This window comes from Syngnathus leptorhynchus, chromosome 8, assembly GCF_054491065.1.
Source record: "Syngnathus leptorhynchus isolate UIUO chromosome 8, UIUO_Slep, whole genome shotgun sequence".
Classification (NCBI taxonomy): domain Eukaryota; kingdom Metazoa; phylum Chordata; class Actinopteri; order Syngnathiformes; family Syngnathidae; genus Syngnathus; species Syngnathus leptorhynchus.
Genome location: NC_141202.1, coordinates 280,050 through 304,757, shown reverse-complemented (window position 1 = coordinate 304,757; position 24,708 = coordinate 280,050). Strand labels below are relative to the sequence as shown.

The 24,708-nt window shown below is 47.7% G+C and overlaps 3 protein-coding genes across 7 annotated transcripts; 1 reads left to right on the top strand and 2 right to left on the bottom strand.

The window, feature by feature from the left end:
• Positions 1-113: 113 nt before the first annotated feature.
• LOC147051506 (cholecystokinin-like) lies at positions 114-1,895 on the bottom strand. Its single transcript, XM_085918742.1, has 4 exons — positions 1,868-1,895; positions 1,194-1,273; positions 556-757; positions 114-257 (listed from the first exon to the last, which is right to left on the bottom strand). The coding sequence occupies exons 1-4, from the start codon at positions 1,875-1,877 to the stop codon at positions 121-123; spliced, it is 429 nt and encodes a 142-aa protein (XP_085774868.1). The 5' UTR covers positions 1,878-1,895; the 3' UTR covers positions 114-120.
• A 4,863-nt stretch (positions 1,896-6,758) lies between these two features.
• trak1a (trafficking protein, kinesin binding 1a) lies at positions 6,759-21,044 on the bottom strand. 5 transcript variants are annotated; one of them, XM_085918122.1, is made up of 17 exons: positions 20,744-21,044; positions 20,577-20,666; positions 17,066-17,260; positions 13,288-13,364; positions 12,960-13,076; positions 12,693-12,793; positions 12,285-12,393; positions 12,095-12,173; positions 11,884-12,014; positions 11,742-11,816; positions 11,516-11,653; positions 11,299-11,375; positions 10,994-11,224; positions 10,469-10,794; positions 9,930-10,313; positions 9,344-9,437; positions 6,759-8,758 (listed from the first exon to the last, which is right to left on the bottom strand). In XM_085918122.1, the coding sequence occupies exons 4-17, from the start codon at positions 13,336-13,338 to the stop codon at positions 7,966-7,968; spliced, it is 2,706 nt and encodes a 901-aa protein (XP_085774248.1). In that variant the 5' UTR covers positions 13,339-13,364; positions 17,066-17,260; positions 20,577-20,666; positions 20,744-21,044; the 3' UTR covers positions 6,759-7,965. The 5 variants fall into 5 exon arrangements, 4 of the variants coding, with proteins under 4 accessions (XP_085774248.1, XP_085774249.1, XP_085774247.1 ...); XM_085918123.1 differs by lacking the exons at positions 20,577-20,666; positions 20,744-21,044 and adding an exon at positions 19,347-19,547; XM_085918121.1 differs by lacking the exons at positions 20,577-20,666; positions 20,744-21,044 and adding an exon at positions 18,752-18,886.
• A 228-nt stretch (positions 21,045-21,272) lies between these two features.
• On the top strand, positions 21,273-23,845 carry ulk4 (unc-51 like kinase 4). Its single transcript, XM_085918125.1, has 8 exons — positions 21,273-21,524; positions 21,612-21,711; positions 21,865-22,004; positions 22,118-22,286; positions 22,466-22,567; positions 22,639-22,722; positions 22,807-22,882; positions 22,968-23,845. Exons 1-8 carry the CDS (start codon positions 21,387-21,389, stop codon positions 23,023-23,025), a joined length of 867 nt encoding a protein of 288 aa, XP_085774251.1. The 5' UTR covers positions 21,273-21,386; the 3' UTR covers positions 23,026-23,845.
• Positions 23,846-24,708: the final 863 nt, after the last annotated feature.

Here is a 24,708-nt window from a genome sequence, read left to right as displayed (position 1 = left end):
AAGGGGAGAGAGAGAGAGAGAGAGAGAGAGAGAGAGAGAGAGAGAGAGAGAGAGAGAGAGAGAGAGAGAGAGAGAGAGAGAGAGAGAGAGAGAGAGAGAGAGAGAGAGAGAGACGCTTCTTTAGGAATATTCCAAGGCCTCTGCGCTGCGCCTTCCAAAGTCCATCCAGCCCTCGTAATCTCGGTCTTTTATCCTGTGCTCAGCCGCTAGGCCGCTGGCTCTGCTCGCGATGGAGGATCTGCTTTGGTGGAGCAGGCCTAGAAGACAAGCGTGCATGCGTGCGAGCGAGCGAGCATGAAGTCACTCACTCACTCAGTCATGATGCTGTTCTTGAACGTTGGTGCGGTGTGAAATGTGTCAATGGAACACAGCAGTGGCTAAACACATGAATTCAACTTTGTGGCAGAGCAAAGAGGAACATTAGTTGGCCACAATAAATAAGAATATTGCTTAAGAACACTTGTTTTTTTCAATCAGAAATTCAACTATGTCCTGTCTAATCCAAGAGAGTAGTGCTTTGCCGCCCTCTCGTGGCATCTATAGTCAATCACGCACCTTTCCTGGAGAGGAGTCTGAGCAGGAGCTGGCTGAGCGTGTTGAAAGCCTCCGTCTCTTCTTGTGGGCTTTGCTTGTTGTAGTTGTCTTGCTGGCCCACGGGGGGAAGCGCTCCAGCAGAGCGGCGCTGGCGCGTGCGGTTGGAGCACGCCGCCGCCGCCGCCGCCGCCGCCACCTCGCCGTCAGATCTGTCGGCTGAAATCTGGAGATGCGAAGAGAGGCGCAGACTCGGGTATACGTGCTTTGTGTGTGCCTTTCCATTCCAATGCAACTTTTTGGGTAGAGCAAGTTTCTCTCTGAAATGCCACTTCATTTGACTGACATCGTCCAAAAGATCAGAAGACCATATGTGAGCATTTGGAAGCAATCCCTTTCCTTTCCTTTCCTTTCCTTTCCTTTCCTTTCCTTTCCTTTCCTTTCCTTTCCTTTCCTTTCCTTTCCTTTCCTCTCCTCTCCTCTCCTCTCCTCTCCTCTCCTCTCCTCTCCTCTCCTCTCCTCTCCTCTCCTCTCCTCTCCTCTCCTCTCCTCTTTTGACAAAGCATCTTTGTAGCAGATGCAATTTCCCCTTGTCGACATGATTTGACGTCTGTCTCGATCCCTGAAGTCATCATGCTCGTCCTGCTGTGCGTGCGACTTACAAGGGATTGCGAGGGCAGACTCGGGGAGACCTTGGACACGGCGGCCAGCAACACGACCACGCAGATGATGCCGTTCATGCCTGAGGACAATCAGGTCATCTTATCGCACACCACATACGCAGAATGTAAAGCGCAGTGTCGGCAGAATCCTAACAATCTATATTTTCTTCGTTTTTGTCAATAATGATCTCGTCATCCTTGACAGGGATCCACGAGTGAGTGGTTCACCGATCGGATAAAAACGCCAAACAACACAATCGTTTGGAGCCGTTCGAAATCGATGAAAATTGCGTCTTCTATGTGTGGTGATTGTTTCAATGCCATTCCTGTTTGCAGCTGATGTCTGTCACCTTCAAATGGTTGTTGCGTGCTCTGTGTGGAAGTCCTCCAATGGCTTCACCGTCCATCTCCATTGTTAAACAAGAACTAACGCATAAGATGCGATGTACAACAAAATACCCAAATGATACATTCAGAAGTTGAGCGCCAATCAGAAATGGATGGATGGATGGATTCTTTCACATGTTGAACATTGGTTTGTATGGTTCCAAAAAATGCTGAATTTGAATTCAATTCAATTGGAACATGCCTCTCTTTATATGTGTCATGTCAACTAGACCTAAAGAGAAATGACATAGAAACAACAGCCCCAGAAATGTCTTGGCGACACTCACCTGCAGCCATGTGCGCTGACCAAGACGTTTGCCTCCACGCTCAGCTTGACGGAGGCGACGCGCCCTTTTATAGACGCAAAGGAAGGAAGGAAGGAAGGAAGGAAGGTGGGGCGGGGCCAAGCCAAGTAGGAGGAGCCTTTCTGCCACCCACCCAAACATCCATCAATCAATCAGGTAGGTCTTGGATTGAAGTTTCAATTTGTTTCCCTCCCTCCCTCCCTCCAAATGTTGTCCCTTTCAATTTCACCCAGGCAGGGCCGCAGGAATCGCTGACACGTGGCCTCTGCTGTGTCATAAACCAAATCGATCGATGTGTTTCTCTCCAGTCCAAATCGGAATGGAATGTCGGATTGTCTCCAATAAGCCGTGTGTGTTTGTTGAATGGGCTCCTAAGATCCAAATCATCTTATTTGAGCGGCGTAATGTGACTGCAATGAGAACAAATTGAGATGGAATTCGACTGGACTGGATTGTCCAAAGAGTCATTTGCCAGGTTTTGTTCTTGTTGGGAGAAAATGTGCAAATGGTCAAAGCCACAGAGTGTAGCTTTTGGCGGTGTCCTCGTCCTAATGTGATGGCGTGCGTGCGTGCATGTGGGTTTTAAAAGCTTTCAAGTGACTGGTGGAGCTGAAGCATCAATCGATGGCTGACATCTTTAGTGCCACCGTTTGCTCACTTGCTATTGTCCATTTTGATTTTCCTTTCTTTTCATCTCTTCTGGTGTGTGAGAGGTTGAGTCCCAGAGGACGGTCCAATTGTTTTCTATTCTGGATGGAGCTCCAAGCTATTCAAAGACGGACAGCAAGCGTGTTGCGAGCTGAATCTTCCTGTCATGTGCCAAATGTGTGAAAATTCACTTTGCCGCCGAGTTTCATGACCAAGGCGGCCGGCTCGATTGGTGTTTACAGCAAACTCATTTTCATTTCTCATGTCTCAGTTTATTGATTGGAGAAGTGAAAAGAAATCAATCCCATTTTCACAATTGAAGCGGACCCGCTTCCACTCTGGAAGGAATTTCAAAGTAGGCTTTCAAACAAGGGTCAGGCTTTCAAAGTACGTAGCGAGCGGAAGTGTCGCGATCCGAGTCGGGGCTCAGCCAAAGATGAGGCCTCAGTGCGATTTCGTGGCAGGGTAACAATATTGCAGCCACTGAATTGGTGTCCCTTGTCTGGCCACAATTGAATTCAACCAAGTATACGGCTTCCTTTTTGGACCTGAATTCATTTCGTCATCACGTGAAAAAGAGGAGACCTTTCAAATAATGGCGACCGTTTCTTGTTTTTTTTCTGCATAAGGATGATCGTTGCCATTGAATAGAACGCTATCGAAAGCAAATGGATTCGTAACATGGTTTTGATGGCAAGAAACCACCGCCAAGATGTGGCTTGGGGAAGCCTGGTGATGAAATTGCACCCACAGTGGTGCTATGTTGCTGGCTCATCTCATCTGATCTCACTGACTTGACATAAGACGTGGACAAGCTGGATTGATCTCATAGGGAACATGCGCTAGCTATCGACGTGTTTGCAGGCAAAAGAATCTTTTTCTACCTTGCACAAACGCTGCTGACTCTCTCAACTTGGGGCTCCAAGAAAAGTTCTTGCATGGTGTACTTCCATTTGACAGCTGACAGCTTCCATGATGTATTATGATTCGCCATTAGCCGCCGCCGCCGCCGACCGACGGACCACGTCATCTCCTGGCAGAAATCGTTCGGCGCGCTGCCAACCAAGCGCTGATTTGTTGTGGCCTTACAGGAAGACATTCCAAGTGTCGTTTGCAACTTTTTCACATTTACAAAGTACCTCCACAAACGAAATGTGTCCATGATTTGACGTCCCGTCTACGGCAATGGAAGTCCGAGACCACGTTTGGTAAGATTACAAAGGAAAGCTCATTTGAGTGAAATTGCCGCTTGCTTTGTGTGCGAGCTGGGCAAGTCAAGTCGTCAGTCAGCCAAACCGCTTTGATTCTATTCATCTTTAAGATAGCTCGGACGAGAACGCGCACGCGGGTATTTCAGATTTGCCGACAAATAGCATCTCAACTCGTCCGTGGGACTGACTACGAGTCATAGTGACTGGCATTTCTTTCAAAGAACAAGCCAATAAATTAGACAGTAAATATCAAATGATAGTGACTGCTGAGAACAGGAATGCACATTCTTGTGCACACATGTACCTCTTTTTTTCCTCTTGACAAACACGTGATTAATAATCCTCATCTAGCTCTACGCACATTGCTACCTGCAATTTCCACAAACTATGAGCATAATGGCTTCCTGCTGAAGCTCATTAGTGACGAGCCCGGAGCCATAAATCGCATTTAACGCGATTGAAATGTTTCATCACACGCCGTGTTTGTTTGTTCAACAGAAAGTATATTACCTGGAAGTAAAGGGAGGAGAGGAAATATTGTATTATTTGCTGTTGACTCAACATCTTTCCTTGTTGACTGAGGATTTCAAATGAGATCAAGCGCACAAATGGACTGGAAAGGATTTGTTGAGCGGCGCTCTAAATAGGTGCTTTACGTCCGATCCACTGTATTTCACCTTCAACTCCACATCCATCAGGTGCTAGCTAAGCAGTCTCTCTCTCCATTGGGTGGAAATGCAATTTTGGGCTCCAACATCAGCAAAGTGAGCGAGCGTCAGCGTACCCCGCACGCTGCACATCGGAAGTAACCAGCGTCAGGAAGGTGGCGTGTCGACATCGTCGGCGACGTAGCCTTGTAGGCGCACTGGACTTGCGGCCTCACCTTTGCAGCTCCCGTACAAGCCGCATCATTTGACAAAGAGAGCACGCTATGTATTGAGCTCCAGACACTTTTGGTTGAAGACAACAACTTCAATTCATCTCAATGAACATCAAGCGGCCCACCACACACCCCAGGGCGGCGGCGGCGGCGGCGTTGGAAGCGAGCGGCGATTGTTTTGCTCCAACTTTCAATCCATAAGCGCCATAGAAATGTTATTGACAAAGCTTGAGCAAACGCGGACAAATGACGAGAAACTCGATAACGCTATTGCATCACCCGCAGGAGATAGGACCATAAAGCACACACGCACGCTCGTTTTACAGCACATGGTGTTGACCTTCAAATGCTCAAAGATAAGAAAAGCAACAGAGTGTGTGTGTGTGTGTGTGTGTGATTTGTGTCCCTCATGCTTTGGTCAGTATATTTGCCTGACCATGACCACGATGAGCGTGGGACTCGGCAGGCAGCCATCTCGTCTCGCGAGCTCGTCGGACAAATCTATCATCTGGATGTCGTTACGGCCGCAGCACAATATATGGCGGCCGTTCAATTTTCATCAATCTCCCATTGCTAATTTGACTGGCTGACAGACAGACAGACAGACAGGTTCATTCATCATTGAACCTGTCTCGCTGGCTTTCTCTGAAAATGTCGATTACATTTCAAGAGAATAAAGCAAAGTCAATCCTTTCACAACTCCAACTTCTCCATCTGTCTGCTTATGTCCAAGTTCCAATGCACATGCACAGACAGCATCATCAAGTGCGCCTTGCCCTGGCCTGGCCTGGCCTGGCCTGGCCTGGCCTGGCCTGCTCTGGCCTGGCCTGCTCTGGCCTGCCCTGGCCTGCTCTGGCCTGCCCTGGCCTGGCCTGCTCTGGCCTGGCCTGCTCTGGCCTGCCCTGGCCTGCTCTGGCCTGCTCTGGCCTGCCCTGGCCTGCTCTGGCCTGGCCTGCCCTCGGCAGCCATCCACGTGCATTTGGGTGGCATCATCCACCATACTTTGAAGACGTGTGTGTTTTAAGGTCGCAATGAAAAGCCACTTGATGGTGAAAAGACTCCCGTCAATGACCGACAACTTTCTTTCTCAGTTTTCATTCGACTTGACGTTTTCTAGGTGAAGTTTGCTTCCACGGTCATTCTGTAAATCTCCAGGCATGCAACAACACTTTGCTTGCCAGTAAAAGGTCTACTATTGCATCATAAGCAAGCCCCATTGAACTATTCACTTGCTCTACTGCTATATTTTTCATCTCCAGAAACAATTTCATCATTATTATCATCACTAGCGAATGAATATATGTTCCATCTATAAATTTGAACAATTAAGAGCAGCCATGGAAAACTTACCCAACAAAGGAGGCCACAATATTTCATCTGTGCCGCTGAGGTTCACGCACACTTCCTCAACCAGATCTGTGACCAAAAAAATCACATGGTAATATGGACAAAATCCACACATAGAGTATTTCATTTCTCAATGCATCATAAATACCATTGAAGGACTAGTACTATATTAGTGGTGCACGTCATTCCCGCCCGCTTCATGCTCAAGCCTGTACAGCAATGACGCTTTGAGTAGGTTCCTCTTTATTCCCTAAAGGGCCCCAAAGCAAAATACAATTGAACTAGATTGTACTTCATTCAATTATGAGGAGCTGTCTGGTAAATCCCGCTAATCTAATAAAAACATATTTGAATGTTGAAGCTGTCACGTAGAAGTGAAATGAGAAGTGGCCTGCTCTGCAAATCTCATTTTGTTGCTCCTCCGCCACTAATGAACAACATTACAGGTAATGTTACCCACTATAAGCAGACAACACGCATCATGTTGGATTATTAAAGCGGAACATCATCAAACTGCACGTTGGGAGGGGGGAACATATCCAAAGTGAGAGCTAATCACATGACAGACATATAAGTCTGCCTTTATGGTCTGATAGCTGTGAATTACATGCAGCCATTGTTTGCTCCCAATTGGTTTTTGTAATATTGGATTTGCGCCGCTTTAGGAGACCGTACCCTGGAGCTGTGCCCTGGTGCTTCAAGAGCGCCATCGTTGTACCGCTCCATCTTAAGATCTTTGACATATTCACGTTTCTTTGATATCCAGCAAAAACCAGAAGACTTGATTCTTTTCCAAAGAATGCATCCATCCATCTTTAGAGTCTTTTATTGATTTTGAATTCAGAGTGCACTTTAGTAAAATAGAACACTCTGTCCCTGAAAATAGTTTGCTCTCCTCTCTTAAAAGATATCAACTTGTTGATTTCATTTCTTAAATTCACACGAGTAGATGAATACATTCAGAGCAGCACACAGACATGGTCTTAAATTTGAAAATAAAAGCACGGCCAATTTGAAGGAGTGTGCTATTAAACAGAAAACTCATCTCGTTTTGGAAATGGACAATAGACAGTGATTGAAATGAGTGAAACCTGTACAACACATTCTTCAGCCTTCTGACTGGACCAGTAGATGAAATACTTTCCTTTTTGTCATGTTTTACAAGCAAGTCAAAGTGTTATGCCACAAATGAGACATCTTTTTTTTCAGATGTACTGCTGAAGTTCCTGGAACACATTTCAGAATGGAAGGATTTTTTGAAAAATGGCTTCATGGCACATTCATTTGAGGCATACATAGTTAAAAAAACAACAACAACAACAACAAGCAAAGACTCACCCTACTTTACAGGATATGGGGTCTTCCTGGTCCTGCCGATCATGTTTTACAACAAACAGATGGAACATCTTTCCTATCTCAGGGCACTTCTTTTTCAATCTCAAAAATATTAAAACCAGCTAAGTTGTTTTAGGCACAAATGAACATTCCATCCACGTTAAAGAAGACGGACGGACGGACGGACGGACGGCCAGGAAGTTTGCAATACTTGCCAATATTTTGCCCTCCAATGGCAAACAAATGCGTACGGCACATTTTCGTGACATATACAACCACATGGTATGTGCTCCTGAATGGAAAAATGACGTCAACTTTGTTTGGGTGCACCATCTGCTGGAGGGAGGGAGGGCTGGTACACTTGCACCAGGGAAGGAAGAACACTTTTAGCATTCCAATCCCTCATTTTGCATCTTACACCTAGTGCAATTGTTCAAGTTGAGCAGGTAAAGGGGAGGGAAAAAAAACAACATTTTTTGTGATGCATCACCGTACGATAGGCGTTGCAAACCATATTAAATATTGCACATGTCATAGATGTGACAGCAAAAGACACACACAATTTGTTTGCCCTCAATGAGTAGTATATGGCGAGTGTATCCGCTAATCTTTCATCATGACCGTCCATTGCAGCCACGAGACGACGTCCTGCCGCTTTGTCACCATGTGGGGGCCGAAGGCGGGATGACAAGGTCAGCCGTACCCCGGGGATCCTTCATGGCCATACTGGCTCCTACCACGGCAGGATAGCTCGGATTCCTCCTCAGTCCCGTGTGCAGACCCAGCGTGGCGCTCCCAAGTCCAGGAGAGCAAAACGGAGCCAACAAAGGGCTCGCAGGCACCATGGCGGCGCTGCGAGGCCCAACGGCGGTGCGGAAGCTTTTGACTTTTTCCACAAGTCTGAGGTTCAACATCTCCGTTTGACCTTGGCCGTCCGACCGGCCACCTCGCTCCGTCTCCCTCAGGATGACGCGCGCCGGTTTAGAGGCCAGGAAAGTGTCAAAATAGGGGGGGGCGTCATCGGAGGGGCTGAAGTGAAAATCTTGCCAGTGGGGTGTGGATTTGCCGCAAGAACGGGGGGAATTTGCTGGCGTGGAAGGCCGGAGGAGGAGGCTGTCGGGGCCTTTCTTCATCCGCCTGTGGTCATTTCCCTCGGCGGCGGCGGCGGCCTCACAGGACGCGGGCGGCTCTCCCTGGTCCGGGCCGCCGGGCTGGTACGGCGACGCAGAGATTCCCTGCTCCAGCAGGAGGCGTCCCAGCCCTAGCGAGCTGCTGGTGACCTGAGTGGAGTCTCGAAGGTTGGTGGCGGATTCAGCCGCCGCTGCCGTCGCCGCCGTGGAGAGGTGGAGCCGTGGGGTACAGCAGGGCGTGTAGCAGGGAGTACCCGGAGCAGGGGATACTAGCGGAGTCCGTGACGTGCTGCCGCTACTCTGACGTGACCGCAGAGCTGGGCTGGAAACACACCGGTGAAAAATGATAGTGGAAGGAGCGGATTAGAGTGGGTGGGATGGGCGCATGGACACAAACAGTAGCCAGTAGCTCCATCCATCCATCCATCCATATTTGGTGTGGAAGTGGAGCAAATTGAACCCAATTGGTTATCAAAGCATTCAAGTAGTTGAGCCTTCAAACTTTCCACACGTGTTTGAGTTGAGTCGGGCAGGCGTCAGTACACCACTGGTTTTGTGCCCCAACTCGTACGCAACATGCTTTGATGGAGCGTAAGCATTGCCATGAAAAAAATCACAGCACAGTCAGATGTGATCATTTTGAGTCCCACAGCAAGACACTGCCATGCCTTCCTTCCTTCCTTCCTTCCCTCACCCACATGCAAGCAAGCAAGCAAGCCCGTTGCACTCATTGGCTCTGCTCTACGACAACCATATGATACAACTCCACTTCCTCTTCGTCAACGTACGATCTGCCGAGGCCCATGAAATCACAGGGAGAAGGTACATCTTTGTGAATTTGGAAAAGCGCCCGCCGCCGCCGCCGCCGCCATTGGACACACCGTCAAGTAAGTAAGCTTTTGTTTACCTTGAGCTCATCTGATCAGAGGGGTGGAGAATCCTGCAGGTGGTCAATGTGTAGGTGGAACTGGTGTGCGACAGACACTTGCCTGGGAAGTTAACTATGCGGGAGAAAAGGAGAGAGACAATACATGAGCGAGCGGCCAAATTGAGCAACAGCAAGATTGAGGTGGGGGGGGGGGAAAAAAAAAAAAAAAAGCCCAACGTTCACAGCACAAACCCAAAGCAAAAGCAAAAATGGCGATGGATGGGTTGGAGGAGATGCGCAGTAGAGCAAAGTCACAATGTCGATTATCTTTTGAACTGCCGGAATTAATACAAAGTAACAGAGCCAAGCATTGCATCGGAAAGGAAAATAGGAATGAAAGAATGAGTTTTGAAAGTGAATAAAAAAACAACAAAGTACTCGGTTTTGAGGGTGTTCCACAGCAGCTCATACTGGAACTGGCTGGGATGGATGGACGGACGGACGGACACGTGTGTGCATGATGGCGTCTCACACTGGGATGTTGAGATGTCCACTTTTAACCCCGTGGCAACCCCCCGTGATCCATTATTGTGCTGTAACAGCAGCTAAGAGGCTACCACCTCACCAGGCATGTGCTCCAATGTGCCGACTTTCTCGAAGTCCACACGCCCGTTCATCATCTCAGAGGAAGAGGGGGGCTCATCCTTTGCTTGAATTGTTGTCCCTGCTCTTTGGCAAGGCGTGCCTTCCCACTGGCTACTGGCACGGTTCTTGCTGCTACTGCAGCAAATGGAAAGCGAAGAACCGGAGCACTCTCCCGACAAGCCCGCCGCGCACGAGTCACCGGAGACGTCGTCTTCCTCTGGCTGGTCCAGTTGCCAGCCATCCGCCTCGTGGTGCTCACGTGACAGAGTGCGGAAGCCCTTCGTCACCACGCCGGGCCGATCGTCCAGCACAGCGCCCATGTGGGGTTGCGCCAACTGTTGCCATGCGTACAGCGTGGCAGAACCTGCCAATGAGAGGGGTGGGGACGGAGGGGGAGATGTGGCATTTGATGCCCATCATTGTACACTAGATGGCGCCACATAACAGAAAATGGAGCGGGGGATGAAAGAAAGGGACTCGCTCTCTTGCTCTCTCGCTGTCTCGCTCACTCGCTCTCACCTTCTAGCGGCTTTACAATCTGCAGCTTGTCCGGGAGGTAGGATCTGGCGCTGAACGAGTAGTCCGTCCACACGCTCCCCAAGGACGGATGCGAGCAGAGAGAGAAGAGACTCTCGGTGGGTGTCCCGGGGCCTGGGCTACATTGGCTGCCTTCTTTTTCCTCCCCCTCCAGGTAGGCCAGCTTCTTCTCCCTCTCCTCGTCGAAGAAATGTTTCTCCGAGAGGTAGTTGTCGCGGCGGAGGGACAGACGGCGCAAGGCTGACTCCAGGTCCCGACCGCCAGGGGTGCCCGGGGTCCCCGGGGGCCGCTTGTTGGAGTCCTCGCACCTGCACCGCCGGTGGAGAAAGCGGAATTGAAAAGGGGACCTTTGTTTGGCCTGACGGCAAGATACGGACCAAAGTTCTCTCAAAAAGGCCAGACTTTAGAAGTCAAGCTGCGTGCTATTGAAAGTCCATGCAAGAACCATATGGTTTTGTTCTCTACCGATATGGATGTAGGACTTGTCAGGAAATGATTGGTACCCACCCGTTATCCGGGCTCTCCAGGATGCAGCTACTTCTGTTGCTTGGCGTGATTCCACTTCCTGTTTCGTTGGAGCGCGGGGTGCCCACCCTGCTGGAGCGGCCCGAAGTGATACACGATGACTGATTGGAGCCCGGGATGTTGAGAGGCGAGCGCTGCTGCTGCTGCTGCAGCTGCTGCTGGCGCACCAGGTTGAGGTTCTTCACAGTCTGGAACACACGCTTGGGCTGCAATCTAAGATGAAAATCACAACAACAACAACAAAAATGACAGCTGGCATTTGAGGCAAAGCAGCTTTCAAATTCTACCTTAGCTCCTCAACATCTGGGTCATCCATCTGAAGTTCTTTCCTCATGGTGCCTTCTATTTCCGCTGCCAGTGAGTCCTAGAAAAAAACAACAACTTTGTTTTGTTGCCGTGACTTGAACTATCACGCTAAATTCAAAAAATAAGAATAAAAATGATCTGCATTTCCTTGACAGTATTTATTCTTGTTGATATTGTGAAGCTCACTCACTCACTCACCATTGGGAACAAGCCTAGGGAATGAAAACGCCTCTGAGTGTTTGATGGCAGGGCTTTATTTCGCAGGTTTTTCAGCTCCTCTTGGGCCTCATGGAGCATCTCCATGCACTCCACATACTTGTCCTGCAACTCGCGCAACTAGCACAGAGACAAAAAACGGGCCAGTTCAAAGTAAAGCTCAACACGTCTTATACGGGAGGGTGGAAAAAAAAAAAAAAAAGCTTACCTCAGCAGTCAGTTGTCGCTGAGCATCCTTGGCAGCTCCTAGGTGCTGTGTGAGTTCTTCATTCTCCACAGCGTGCTGTCAGACATATAAACAACCTGGTCATATCTATGATAGCAAAAAAGAACATTGTCAAAGTGCGCACCATCTTGGCCTTTTTCTGCAGGTCAACTATCTGGGAGAGAAGATGAGTGATCTCCTCCTGCTGTCTGGAAGCATCCTCAGACTTCCTGGCCAGCTCTTCAGCCAGAGAGGAGATTTGGACATTTGCCACACCTGGCAACATGGCAAATGAGCAAAGTGGTCTGTCTGTGTCTGTCTGACCAAAGTGTGCTTTGTGCTGCTGAAATACTCACCAAGTTCTTTGACACAGTCATTAACCAGCTGTTGCTCTTTTTCTTCATAGCACAGAGTTTCTGTCTCCAAGTGGCTGGCCTAGATCGAGCATGATGACAGTGGACATTCAAGCTGTCTGAGTCTTTTTTGGATATTTTGCTTTTTCAAGCACGCGTGTGCGTGTGCGTGTGCGTGTGCGTGCGTACCAACCTCAGAGCGCAGGGATTTATTTTCCTCTTCTAGATCTTTCAGTTTCTTCTGCAAGGAGTCCAGGGGGAAACAAGTCGGCGTCGACGCGTTGTTCTCGCTCGGTCGCACGCTATTTAAGCACGCGCACGCAAAGAGTTAGGAACACTCCAATCCTACATCATGGAATGAGGTGAAACTTCTTGAAATGCAGTACTAATTCCATCCTATTTATGGAAATGGAAAAGGCCCTGACAGAAATGTGAAACTGAACTGGACTGTATGGAATTGCAATGGATCAAATTGACTTTGCTTGTCTTAGGTCACTAAAGAAGGTTAAATACAAACGTTTTGTACCCAAGTTTGACAAGACCAAATCCGTTGTCCTCATCCAATTTGTAATACAAGAGAAGCAAATGAAAGGAGGCTCACGGTGTGGAAGTGACGGAGTCGCCCTCGCTTTCCTCGGCGGCGTTGCTGTAGAACTGCAACAGCTCATCTTTCATGGACACGTCGTGGCGCAACTGGGATACCTCATTGTGGCCGAGAAAAAAAACAACACTGAAAGCAGGCACATGCTAGCATCGCCGCTTGATGCTGAACATTAGCATTGATTAGCAGCTTAGGGACTATTCCAAAAATGCGTCCGGATGGCAGCCAGGCAGGCAGGCAGGCAGGCAGGCCCTAAGCCATACCCACCTCTTCTCGGATGTGCTCAACTTGCTCCTCCAGCAGTTCGTTTCTGTCGCTCAGGGCCTTGTTTTTCTTGAGCAGTGACTGACCGATGCGAGCCGCTAATTCCAAGTCGCGCTCTTTCTGCACACCGACAACAAAAGAGTGACAGAGTTCAAGACGAGACCAAGGCTTATTTTGAAAAATACTCAATGACCGTCGATAAGACACACGGAACGGCAATGCTCCGATTGCGTGGTTACGGGACTGACATCCGGCAATACCGTGAAGGAGAAGCTTCGTTCTCGGAGAAAATCCACTTTTTGTTGAGTTGCTGAATTTGAAAGCGTCTCACCTCTTCCAGCAGTCGAGTGACGGCGTCAATGTCACTGTAGGTCTTTGTCATCTGTCCCACTCGATCGGCGCACAGCACTGCGGAAACGGGCAAAGCTTTACTGACACTCCCAAAATGCAAAACACAGGTGGGTGGACAATGCAAATCAAAGACTTTCATTTCCTCGTGCGCATTGGTAGATATGTGCACGGGTGGCTGTGCTACGCTAAAAGGGCATATAAGGATGCTGATTAGAGTTAATCATCGAGAAGACCTGCAAATAAGACTCGCTCGCGTGTTTTGTTGAAAATGAACATGCTGAAAACGGCCAGTCTTGACATACAAACCCAATTCAAGAAGAAACTTTGACACAGAAACGCTTACTGCAGGACTAAGACAAATACAAACGACTTCTCTTATTTGTCCAAGTTGTTCGACGCGTCATTGAAGGGACCTGTGACCTGAATTCTGACTGTAATTTAATACGTCATGCGATAAGAGAGTCGAGCCGGCCGGCCGGCTCGTCCAGATAGCGTGAAGAAGAGATGGGTTGGATAACAAATGGTGATAAAAATGCTAACTGGTCAGCTTTACACAACGGACTGCTCATGACCTGCTTAGCAGTGTACTTCACTGGACAAACAAGTGTTGAGATTCAACAAAGATGCGCTAGAAAGTGGCAAAATGCTCATCAAATATTCAACATTGCACAGATAGATCATAGCAAATTCAAAGCAGAAATGCTTCCCACTGACGAGCTACGAGCACGGTAGAGTCATCGAAGCCTGGTCCGACCAAACACCAGAGACTACCTCGGTTTGGAACTCGATCCATTCCATCCACCCTCACCAGCTGTTCAAGCTCTGTGTGACTTGCACAATCCATTTCCGTGCTTCCTCCTTTAGGTAGATGAACAAATTGGGTGCCATCCTCTGGCCGGCCCTCCGCTCCGTCGTCACCGGCATGAAACGGAACGAGCGCCATTCTTCGCTCAAAAGCGCAACGGCTGCTGCGGGTGCAATTCCGCGGCGCCTGCACAAAACGTGCCAAGTCCGTAACAGCAAAAAAGGAATCCAAATCTATCGCGCCTATTTGTCATTTCCACAATTGTGGTCAGCGTACATCTGGAAAAGTTGGTCCGTCAAAAAAAAAAAAAACATCACCTGAGCGTTCTTAAGCCTGTCGCATGTCATTTGTGCCCTACGGTGTGTGTGTGTGTGTGTGTGTGTTTGTGTGGTGATAGTTGTCGCTGAGAATCAGACGACCTGACTCCTCCCTCCCTCCCTCCGTCCGTCCCTCCCTTTCTCTGCGATTTGTCACTCAATGGCTCAGATAAGGTCAAATAGGTGGGTATTTGATTCCATTGCTAAATGCTCAAATGATTTCAAATCAGCAGTACATCTTAAGGTACACTTTGGTGTGTGAAATATAAGGACCCCCCCCCCCCCCCTCAGGTGAAAGCGACTTGGTACAGTCTCACTGGTGCCGACAAACACAAAGAGTTGTGCACCTGTTTGCAGGGTGTGCCACAGCGTCTTTAGTGGCCCATAAATGAATGTGGCTTGTATCCAAAGAGCTCAACTTTGTGCTCATTAGTGGCTGCCAATCACAGAAATTGCCTCTCGCTCGAGTAACTCCACTCAAAGGCAGTTTAGCTGGAATGATGCGGGACCGACCGCTCGACTATTTGTGCACTGATTCCCCTTTCGCATATTCAACCTTCTAATGCATTATCATAACTCGCCTTCTCATGTTAATCTGACACAAACCTACGTTGGTCACAGAAATAACTTTGAAGATGTGACTTGAATTGTGACTCAGCATCATTACGTCAAAAAAAAAAAAAGATGCCCCGCTTCCTTGAAAGGTTTTCAAATCATTTGACCATAGAGACGTGTTCAACTCAGACGTGTCATCCAATTAGTCTCCTGCAAAGCTGAACTGAATAATAGCTTACATTTATTTAGGGTGAGGGGAGGCTGCAATATTTCCAGCTGTTACGTAACATCTTTTTCACACGTGCAACGTCGCGATCGTCTGTCATCGTATTTTCTTCAAAACAGTCGAAAGATTCCATGGATCAAATGAGAAAATAAAGAAGCGTATGACCAAGTAAAGTACTGCTAACTACAGTCTCCAGTCTCCAACTAAGGGAGATGGATGTTTTGACAGGCTAAACAGGGCAATATGCCCACAGAGCATCCACAGTGACTCAGCTGCATCTATTGAGGGAAAAAAAAAAAAAAACAGTCTCCAATTCTGCTACCAAATACAAAATACCCAGTTTGTGCAATGATCAGGGAAAAAAAAACAAAAAACCAGATCACCATTAATCCTGCTCTGTGCCCCAAAATGCTCTCATTCTCTCGTAGGATGACAAATGAGTCACCTCAACTCTAGGATAACTCGTTTCTTACCATCAGTACACTCTTCATAGTACCAGTCCAATTCATAGCAGTCTGCTTTGCCAAACCTCTGGCCCCGTCTCTTCATGGTCGCCGCTCGGAGATGGCCTCCGATATCTCGGCTCAATACGACGGCCGAGCATGCTCCGAGAGGATCGTCCGGGCTCCGGCGGTCCACTTCACAGTGTTTTGGCCCAGCCTCCAATGTTGTGCGCCTCCTTTTTGCTCCCACACTCATTAGCAGCTTGCTGCCAGGCTATAATTGTGCTCCCAATTGTTTGTGGTGCCATGCTGACAACTTCCCAGTCCTCTTCTTCTTCTTCTTCTTGTCTCACACGAAGGGAAGAGTGTGAGCATCCCTACGATGGCGATTCCGGACATCTCTTTGATGCTTGTTCCGTATCTTTTCTCGTCCCCATCCATCAATGGTTTCCCGTGTGGGGTTATTTAGTCTCCATTATGCCAAATAACAGCAGCATCTCGTCATACAATATGAGCGAGCGTCTTGTCTTTTGCTCGGTCCCGGCCGGCCAACACTTGCCCTACACGTGGCGCACAACATCCTTTACCGTGACTCCAGAAATCCAAAGCTGCAGAGTGTGCAGCAGTCACGGGTTTTGCAGCAGAAACACGGTCGCTGGCTGGCTGGCTAGAGTGTGCCAGTTGGAAGAGCCAATGAGAGGAGCAATGCTATCTGACAGAAGCTAGTACGTCAGCAAGCTCCAGCTGGCCCGCTTCCTCCCTCCCTCCCTCCCTCCTTGGCTCTCCCCTTTCCCGTCCTTGCGAGTGGTTGCCATAGCAGCCCACGGCTGAGCAGCGTGGAGTTGCAAGAGATGACGTGGAGCATATAGGAACTCCATCATTACGTAAGAAGATTGAAATGAAAATAGTACGTGGCATTTGGCGACATACAAGCCGATCGATTTCCACCACTTAGTGGTCACATTAAAAGGCTGTCGCTCGGCAAGATGACCCCAAACGTGCGCTTGGTCCATATTCAACAGACTACTTATTCCCTGGAAACTTCCCATCCTTATTGCATGATTGTGGCTATGTTACAATGCTAGTTGGCCACCTCAATGGAAAAATGATCAACGAAATGACGACGACAAAAGTGTCAGCTGTTCCCTCGTCGTCAGTCAGAAAGAAGAAAAGTAAGGTCAATGCGCCTATGCTAGCGCGGCTCGGAAAAAGTGACTTGCTGCTCGGCTTTTGGTGGGATTGCTGAGCTAATTATAGAAGCACATTTACACCACCCGTGGCACTGTTCAAGTCGACGTGACCCAAAGGAAATGGTGAAGTTTGTCATTTCTCGATGTGAATGTTAATTTGACAAACGAGCCTGATACTGAGAGGACAAACACACACAGACACAGACAGACAGAGAGACTTACAGAAGTACTTGAGGGTCTCCTCTATCTGTTCCGTGGTCAAGTCGAGGGAGGAGTCGGGCTCCAGCAGAGGCGTATGCAGCCAGTCATCTTGCTCGTAGCCGAAGACGGTGTCGGCCCTCAACTTGTAGACTGGCAGCTGCTCCTCCAAAAGGCTAATAATCTCAAGTTCCGGCAAGTCACTGTTGTTACACACATCTGACACAAACACACACACACACATAAAAAGTCATTCTTTCTCATTTTTTAACTTTGTAGAAGTCCAAAAAAGTACCTCACTTATTAGGGTTTGCGATTTTCAAGCGCAATTACATATAAGACAACTTGATGGCATTGCACGCCATCTAGTGGTAACATGCGTGCATAAAGTGAAGGCATTTATTTCTTCATGCATTGCCATGAACAATGTTTACAGCATCATTCATTCCTCTACCTCAACTATATTAACAGCCGTGATAATACCGATTTTTTTTTTTTTTTATCATTAGGATCAAAAGAGCTATCTTTGGAAAGGCAAACTACAGTCTACAAAGTCTGTCGATTTCATCTGGGCTTCTGCCACCTTCATTTAAAATGGTGGAGAAAAAAAAAAGTCAGACTGAGTTCTGAGTTAGGTGCATCTGTTCACAAATCCATTTACTGTGTTGTTCGAAATATAGACTGAACCTGCTTATCCAATTGCTACTACTCTGTCAGAGTTGATTTTGGGGTTTTTGATGGGGGTCTGAGAAAACCAATCATGTTCCAATGTATATGGAGGCCTTTGTTGTGGCACAGCTTTTGACTGTCCTTTTCCTGCTGTTCCAGTCTCCTCCATTCTGTCTGTGGACGACGTCATTCTCTCTTTCTCGTGAACAATGACGGCCGTCTCTCTCACACAATTTGCTCATTCAGACTGAAAGCCCGACTGTGGTCAAGAAACATACAGCAAATACAACGAGTTTATCATTGTGTTTTCATCCACGTTACCAAGCTTAAAAAAACAAAACAACGTCTTGAATGATGATTGCTCAAAATGTGCTTTGATGGCAAACATGAGAAGCAAATCAAGACCTCTTTCACGACGTAACAAAAACAAGGCCGGCACATGTGCACAACCTGGAGAAGTGAAGTGAGCAGTAGCGGCAGTTTATAGCCGCACCAAAAGTTCAAGTTCAAATGTAAGAATAGTCACTCACGCCACGGACGGACGGAGAAATGAACAAACGCGAGGTGACTGGATTACAAATGCCAAACGTCATTCTGGATTTAACAACTACAGTGGCTTTCATCAAAAACTACAACTAATGATAAGAATCCATTTTGTTGCAGTAAGACTTTTCCAAAGCGTGATTCAACTCCCACTGTCTATGTCATGCCAGTGGAATCTATTTTCTCCAACAGTGGGTAGGGGTCAAGTTGAAGCGTCCAGCCCCCGGCCGGCCGACGTGACTGCCCTCCCTCCATAAAGCCATGCACAAAACTAAGAGACAACTCCAGGACTATTTGGGAACGAGAAAACGTCAAGCGCCTTTCTTTCAAAAAGTGACGAGAAGACAAACGAGACTAGCGGCGGCGTGTGTGTCATCCATAATACAAATGGGAAGGAGAGTCAACAAAGGAGACGGAAAAACCCAGTGACAGTGATTGTGGGGGAACCAACGTTCCGCTCCGTATGTGCAAAATGTTGAAAGACAGCAATGTACTCACTCATGTTGCCTTAAGCCTGAGCAAAAACCTGGAGCCCTTGACCTATCACATTTTCCGCAAGTCCCAAACAGGGCAAGGACAAAAAAGACTCCACGGCAAGAGAAGAGAACATTGGGAGGGTGAGACGGGAAGTGCAAGGCAGAGGGTGCAAAAAAAAAGAAAGGAAGTTGAAGGGAGGAGTGAATAGGACACGAGGGAGGGCTGACACCATGCCTCACATGCCAATGACGAGAGCCACAAGGACCGCCTCACACTAGCAAAGCTAGGAAAGCAATGAGCCACAACCAGATTGGGAGGCAGGGAGGGAAGGCCTTTTCCTCCAAATGACTTGATTCTTCGATCCCGTCCGTGTATGTGCTTGCATTGTCTCCTCCAACAATGACACAAGGTCATCTTGGGTGTGCCCTTAGCTGAATAGCCATAAGCATGTCAGTCAACAAATATTGCGTGTGATGTGCCTATTTGGAACATTTTGGCAACAGGCTGAGAGCCCCTGGAGCGGACGTGACATAACAACGGTCCCACTGAGGAGGACTTTCTCACAGCCATCCCAAATGATCAAAAGCCACCGATCGATCGATGCAATATTACGTACCAGTAATGGTCTCTGCATCTCTGTAGCCAACCACCAAGCCATTGAGCCGTGCCTCACTGACATACTCTTCTTCCTCTTTCTCCTCCTCGCCGTCGGCCAACGGGATCGCTGGCTCGGGGGCCTGGCAGGTTAGATGCCGAGACGGGGCGGAACGGGATTGGGGAGGAAGACTCTTTGGGTCCAGCTTGACATCGGGTAGCTCCCACTATGAGGAAGGAGCAGCCGTGGAGCAGCTCAGCAAAGGCTCAGCTAACTGAGATTTCGCCCGAGTGGATGTGAAAAGTCGTGCAGGAGAGCCCACCACCATGACTGCACACGCTAAAGTCCAACAAGTGCCGTCTTCCACCTGGAAGAGAAGGAAGGACAACTTAACTTCCACTTTAGATGGCACAAGAAGTATAAATGCAATGGGCACTTGACTTTTTGTTCAGGATGCCAGCTTTTCTCTTCTCTACTAAACACAATGGCATATCCACAGTTTGAAATGCACTTTTATGATCAATGAATGCAATCAATGCTTCCCGTCTGAGTGCTGGTCAATCATTAACAAGCACAACTGCTACTCTGGAAAATGGGGGCTGGGTTGCTTGGGCGTTATAAAGGCATACACATTCAAATGAGCTACAAGTAGACGGAATGAGGAAGTTGCAAAGCAGATACACTCGTACGGAAATGACGCTAAGGTTTCCCGATGGGTCAGGGAAAAAATAGCCCAAATTGCTTGATGCAAATGCAGCAGCCTCAATTCCATCCGAAAAAGAGCAAGTCAACAAAGCCTTTTGCCTGCTGTCGTGATGCCTTTGACAAAGCAATACATTTGCCATTGCTCAACTGGCTGCTCGCTTAGGTGATTTCTTATCAGCGGTCACATGCAGTAGTTAACTATACTCACAATGTTGCAAATCTGATCAAGGTTATTTTGCATCGAATATGTCCAGAAATCAATCCAGTTGCACATTTGTTTCTTGTAGACTTATTGGCACCCAAAAGTGAGATGATAGTCAGCAAATGTTTCATGGATCATGTGATATTGACAGCAAACAAGCTAAAGTTTCGCTTAAGCTTCCTGGCTAAGGACAAGCTTACGAACCATTTAGATACAACTCTAGATTTTGCACCGATGGTCAAATTGGAAGAAAGTGCATTAGAATGAAAAGAAATAACATTCTTTGAAAACAAAAACAAAATGGAAGTCATTCATCAATACAATTCAATAGGGTGTCGAAGTACCTGAAATGAATCAAGTGTGAAAAATATCGCTCATTCAGTGGACGGACGAATGGACGGACGAATGGACGGCCCGCCGTCTCCGTTTTCGCTCTGCAATTGGAAAGAAACACATTTTGCACCTGCTCCACTATGAAGACACAACATAGGACAAAGACGCAACTTCTTACCGTTTTTGGAAGAGAGCGAGCGAGCGAGCGAGCGAGCGAGCACAGATGATCAAATCAATCCCTAGCTGTTCTCTTTTTCACAACCCAAACTTTGCCACCGTCCGTTAACTACTTTTGCGGAAGCAGCACGGAAAAATACTGAAAGAATACGCAAACATTGCCATTTGAGTCTTCTCGCCAACTAAAAAAACTCAAGAGAAAACGAAGAACGTCTAATGTCTTTTGCCCGGCTGGCTGGGGTTCGATTTGAGCTGACTTGAGTCCGCCACCGTAGCGTAGCGGTACGCGCTTGGAAAACGTTCAACGAGAACAAAGCAAAGCAGCCACATTCTGTCAGGTGTCAAGTGATGACTGCGTGAGACTTCCTTTTTATTTTCAAAGTAAAATCCTGGAATTTACGTCAAGTGCCAAGTTCTGACCACGGTGACTTCCGTTTTTCAAAGTAAAACCTCGGCGCTCAACACCGCTTCTCCTGTTCAAATGTGACTCCTTGTGCTGTCGTATCAAAGTCATTGACGTTTGCCCTTTGAACTCCTCTCATAAAGATTGAAAATCCGTGGCTCTTTCTCTGTGGAAAAAAAAAAAAAAGCGCCAATCATTGCAAAGGTTCCAATTGCGGCTCCAGCCTTGCTCTTGCTCTCCGATGGAGAATATGAACCTATATGAGGAGCTGGGAAGAGACTCCACATCTGTGGTCTATAAAGGAAGGAGGCTAGGCAGTCTGAACTACGTGGCCCTCAAATGCAGTGACAAAGCCAAAAGGCCTGAAATCACCAACCACGTACGTTGCTGTCCTTCACTTCCAATGAAAGCGGGATGCTTGTCAGAGACTTTCTTTTCTTTTCTTTTCTGTCTTTGAGCTGCACAGGTGCGTCTGTGCCAAGATCTGGATCATCCAAACATTGTTCGTTTTTACGAGTGGTACGAGACCAGAAAACACTTGTGGCTGGTAGTGGAGCTCTGTACAGGTCAGTCGCGACTCCCGCCCGCCGACTCATTCTTAATGCCGTTGCTCATGGTCCTTGGTCCTCCTTGCGCAGTTCATATTCTCCTTTATTGACAAGAAAGAGTTGGCCATTCTTTACCGTAATCGGGCTTAAGTTTGCGTCGTCGTGTGCTAGGCGGTACCTTGGAATCTGTGATTATTCGGGATAGATGCCTGCCAGAAGATGTGGTGAGAAAGTTTGGATGGGACTTGCTCCAAGGACTGGAACACATCCACAAGTTGGGAATCATTTTCTCCGACTTGACACCCGCCAAGGTCCGTGTGGAGGACATCTTACATCTTATGTCCTTACATCTTACATACATCTACATCTGAATATTTTGTCCGTCGTTTGTGATCTGAGCACTCTGACCGTGTCTCTCCCGCAGATCCTGCTGGATAGTAGTGGCGTGTTGAAATTAGGCAATTTCTCTTCTTCCAAGATGGAGACAGACACTCTCGAAGGTTTCCTTTCATTGTGTTCGGCATGCGAGGAAGCGGGGGATCGGAAATATGAGAGCAAACATCTAGAGATGATGGTGAAAAAAAGGTTTCGAGGTTGGTCGTCAACCATTGGACCATTGCAGATGACTGAATGGAAAATCCAGTCAAGTGGATTGAGAGCGCCGTCTCTTCATCACTGAGCAGTGTCGGCCAATGACGCTCAATGCTCAACACGGCCTGGTCTGAAAGTGCCTAGCTACTTGATTATCAGGCGTGACACAAATGCTTTGCAGGCTCACCGACTTATACGGCGCCAGAGATTCTCCGGGGACGTGAAACGACGAGCGTATCGGACCTCTGGGCTCTGGGCTGCGTCCTCTACTACATGTACAGCGGTATGCTTCCGAGCCTAGGCCGCAGTGCGCGAGGCTAGCTTGGAAATGAACTCCTGAATTTGCTTTTCAAGGTGAACCGCCGTTCTGCTCCCCTTGCTACGCTCAACTCAAGGAAATGATTTTGGGTCAGGAGCCGCCATCTCCGACGCACAAAGGTTCCGTTGACATTCCGGGCTTTGCTATTGACGGCCGTACTTATGTATGTATTATTGATGGATGTTGAACCCTCTTTGACGCAGTTTCTCCAACAATTCCTCCAAGTCAGGATTTCCAACATCTTCTGAAAGGTTTACTCAACAAAAATCCCGACAAGAGGTACAAACGCAATCACGTGATCAAATGCTGTCAATCCTCCAATGTGAAACCATTCCAAGCTTTTCTTCTTGTTGTTATTCTAAAGAATGAACTTGCCAGAGCTACTGAAGCACTCTTTCTGGACACCGAGAGACAAGAACTAGAGAAAGATGAGCAAGAGGACAAAACGCTGCGAAGTTTACTTTTCCACTATTGTCCAGCAGGTGGCATTATTAACACTTTGAAATGCGGCAGGATTCTCTCTCTCTCTCTCTCTCTCTCTCGATCTCTCCCCCTCTACTCCTTCCTTCCTTCCTTCTTTCCTTCCTCCCTGTGTGAATAACGGTCACTCAACCACATCGGTGAGCTACTCGACTGTATAGGTCCTACCTAACCTCATCAGAAAAATAAATTCACAGCATACTGCTCAGTAAAAAGATTCACAAAAGTGAAGATTCAGTATTTTCATCTAGTCTTCTAGTGATTGAGTATTTCACTCTTTTGCCTGTTACTATTCATGGATGACATACGGTAAATAAATAAATCAATCAATCAATCAAAATAATCCACAATGTTCTGAAGGAACCCAAACTCCTGATGAGCAGAGCAATCAGGGCTTTTCTGGGTGGACCTGAGCCCTTCCTTTCATGGGTCTTGCAGCTTCATTCATATTTCCAACACAATATTCCGTGTTGAGACCCATCCAAAACGTTTTTGACTTGACTTCCTCTTTAAGATGCTAAATTGGGTTTGTAGAAATGTTGAACCGCCGCCGTGTGTGCTGTTGCTAATGAAAAATGTCAGAACATATTTTACTCTCCCTCACTTTATCTCAAATTCTTGAGAGAAGGACAAAGCGGTGAATTTCAACCCACAGTTGTGTTTCTCGCTCAGCAGGGGTTCTCCGCGCGTGTGTGTATGTGTGTGTATTTCGCTATCATGATGTAAACAGATGAGCAATAAAACAGCACTTGCTTGATTTCTGTGTGTGTCTCAGCAGGGGTTCTCCTGCTGCAGTCCTGATGATTGGAGTGTCAGGACTGGGTTTAGTTACTATGGCAACAGTGATACAGTACGTTTCCAGCCCGGCACACATGCACGTGCACACCCAAGTCTCTTTTCAGCCTCTGGTCTATTTGTTTTGGTTGTCTCCTTCTCCGGATGAGGCGCCCATCCCATGTTACGTTCATGCTGCTGCCGCTGCTGCTGCTGCCGCTGCCGCCGCTGCTGCCGCCGCTGCTGCTGCCCCGCCGCCGCCGCCGCCGCTTTGTGGGTTAATGACATGCAATTTAGGGAAGGGAAGCTGCGTCTTTGCAGCAAACAAGATCTCATTTTCCTGTTGGCTCCTACCTGGAGGGCTTTAGCCCGAGAGCCTGCTTTGCTCACTGGTGGCTTTTTAAAGGGGATATTCCAAAAGTTCACATCATTGCTGCTGCAATCTTAAAGCGGATGAATTATGCCGCTGGAGCCCATTCAGAGGGGGGGGAAAGAAAATGCGCTAAGCCCACGGTGACGCCTCACAATATCCCCGAGTATTCCCGTCGTAGGGAAAAGAGGAGCTTGAACAACAAAACATATTCAAGCATTTGATCAACAAGTGTTTGTCCTGTCTGTTTTTAGATGCACTGGTTGACATTTTGTCAATTGAAATTTCTCCTTGAACATGATGCCGCGCAGTGACGAGCATCATCCTCTTTCTGCATTCTTCAACATCCTGCTCATTGGGAATCACAGCACAGGCAGCATCAACTTTCGACTTGACTAAATAGCAGCAAGCGCTGACACTTGCTAAAAATAGAATCCAGAACAAGTTCAGATGGAGTGCATTGCGGTGCGTGCGTGCGTGC

Bases quoted from the DNA above. Each gene is read 5' to 3' on its own strand.
- LOC147051506 (XM_085918742.1), bottom strand. The intron at 758-1,193 runs GTAAGTCGCACG...TCGCATCTCCAG, and splicing joins GTCTGCCCTCGCAATCCCTT to ATTTCAGCCGACAGATCTGA. The intron at 258-555 runs GTGCGTGATTGA...CTTGTCTTCTAG, and splicing joins CAGACTCCTCTCCAGGAAAG to GCCTGCTCCACCAAAGCAGA.
- trak1a (XM_085918121.1), bottom strand. The intron at 9,438-9,929 runs GTGAGGTGGTAG...TCTCCCGCATAG, and splicing joins CACATTGGAGCACATGCCTG to TTAACTTCCCAGGCAAGTGT. The intron at 8,759-9,343 runs GTAAACAAAAGC...GTGTGTTTCCAG, and splicing joins TCTGATCAGATGAGCTCAAG to CCCAGCTCTGCGGTCACGTC.
- ulk4 (XM_085918125.1), top strand. From the start codon at position 21,387: ATGGAGAATATGAACCTATATGAGGAGCTGGGAAGAGACTCCACATCT. The intron at 21,525-21,611 runs GTACGTTGCTGT...TGAGCTGCACAG, and splicing joins GGCCTGAAATCACCAACCAC to GTGCGTCTGTGCCAAGATCT. The intron at 21,712-21,864 runs GTCAGTCGCGAC...GTCGTGTGCTAG, and splicing joins GGTAGTGGAGCTCTGTACAG to GCGGTACCTTGGAATCTGTG.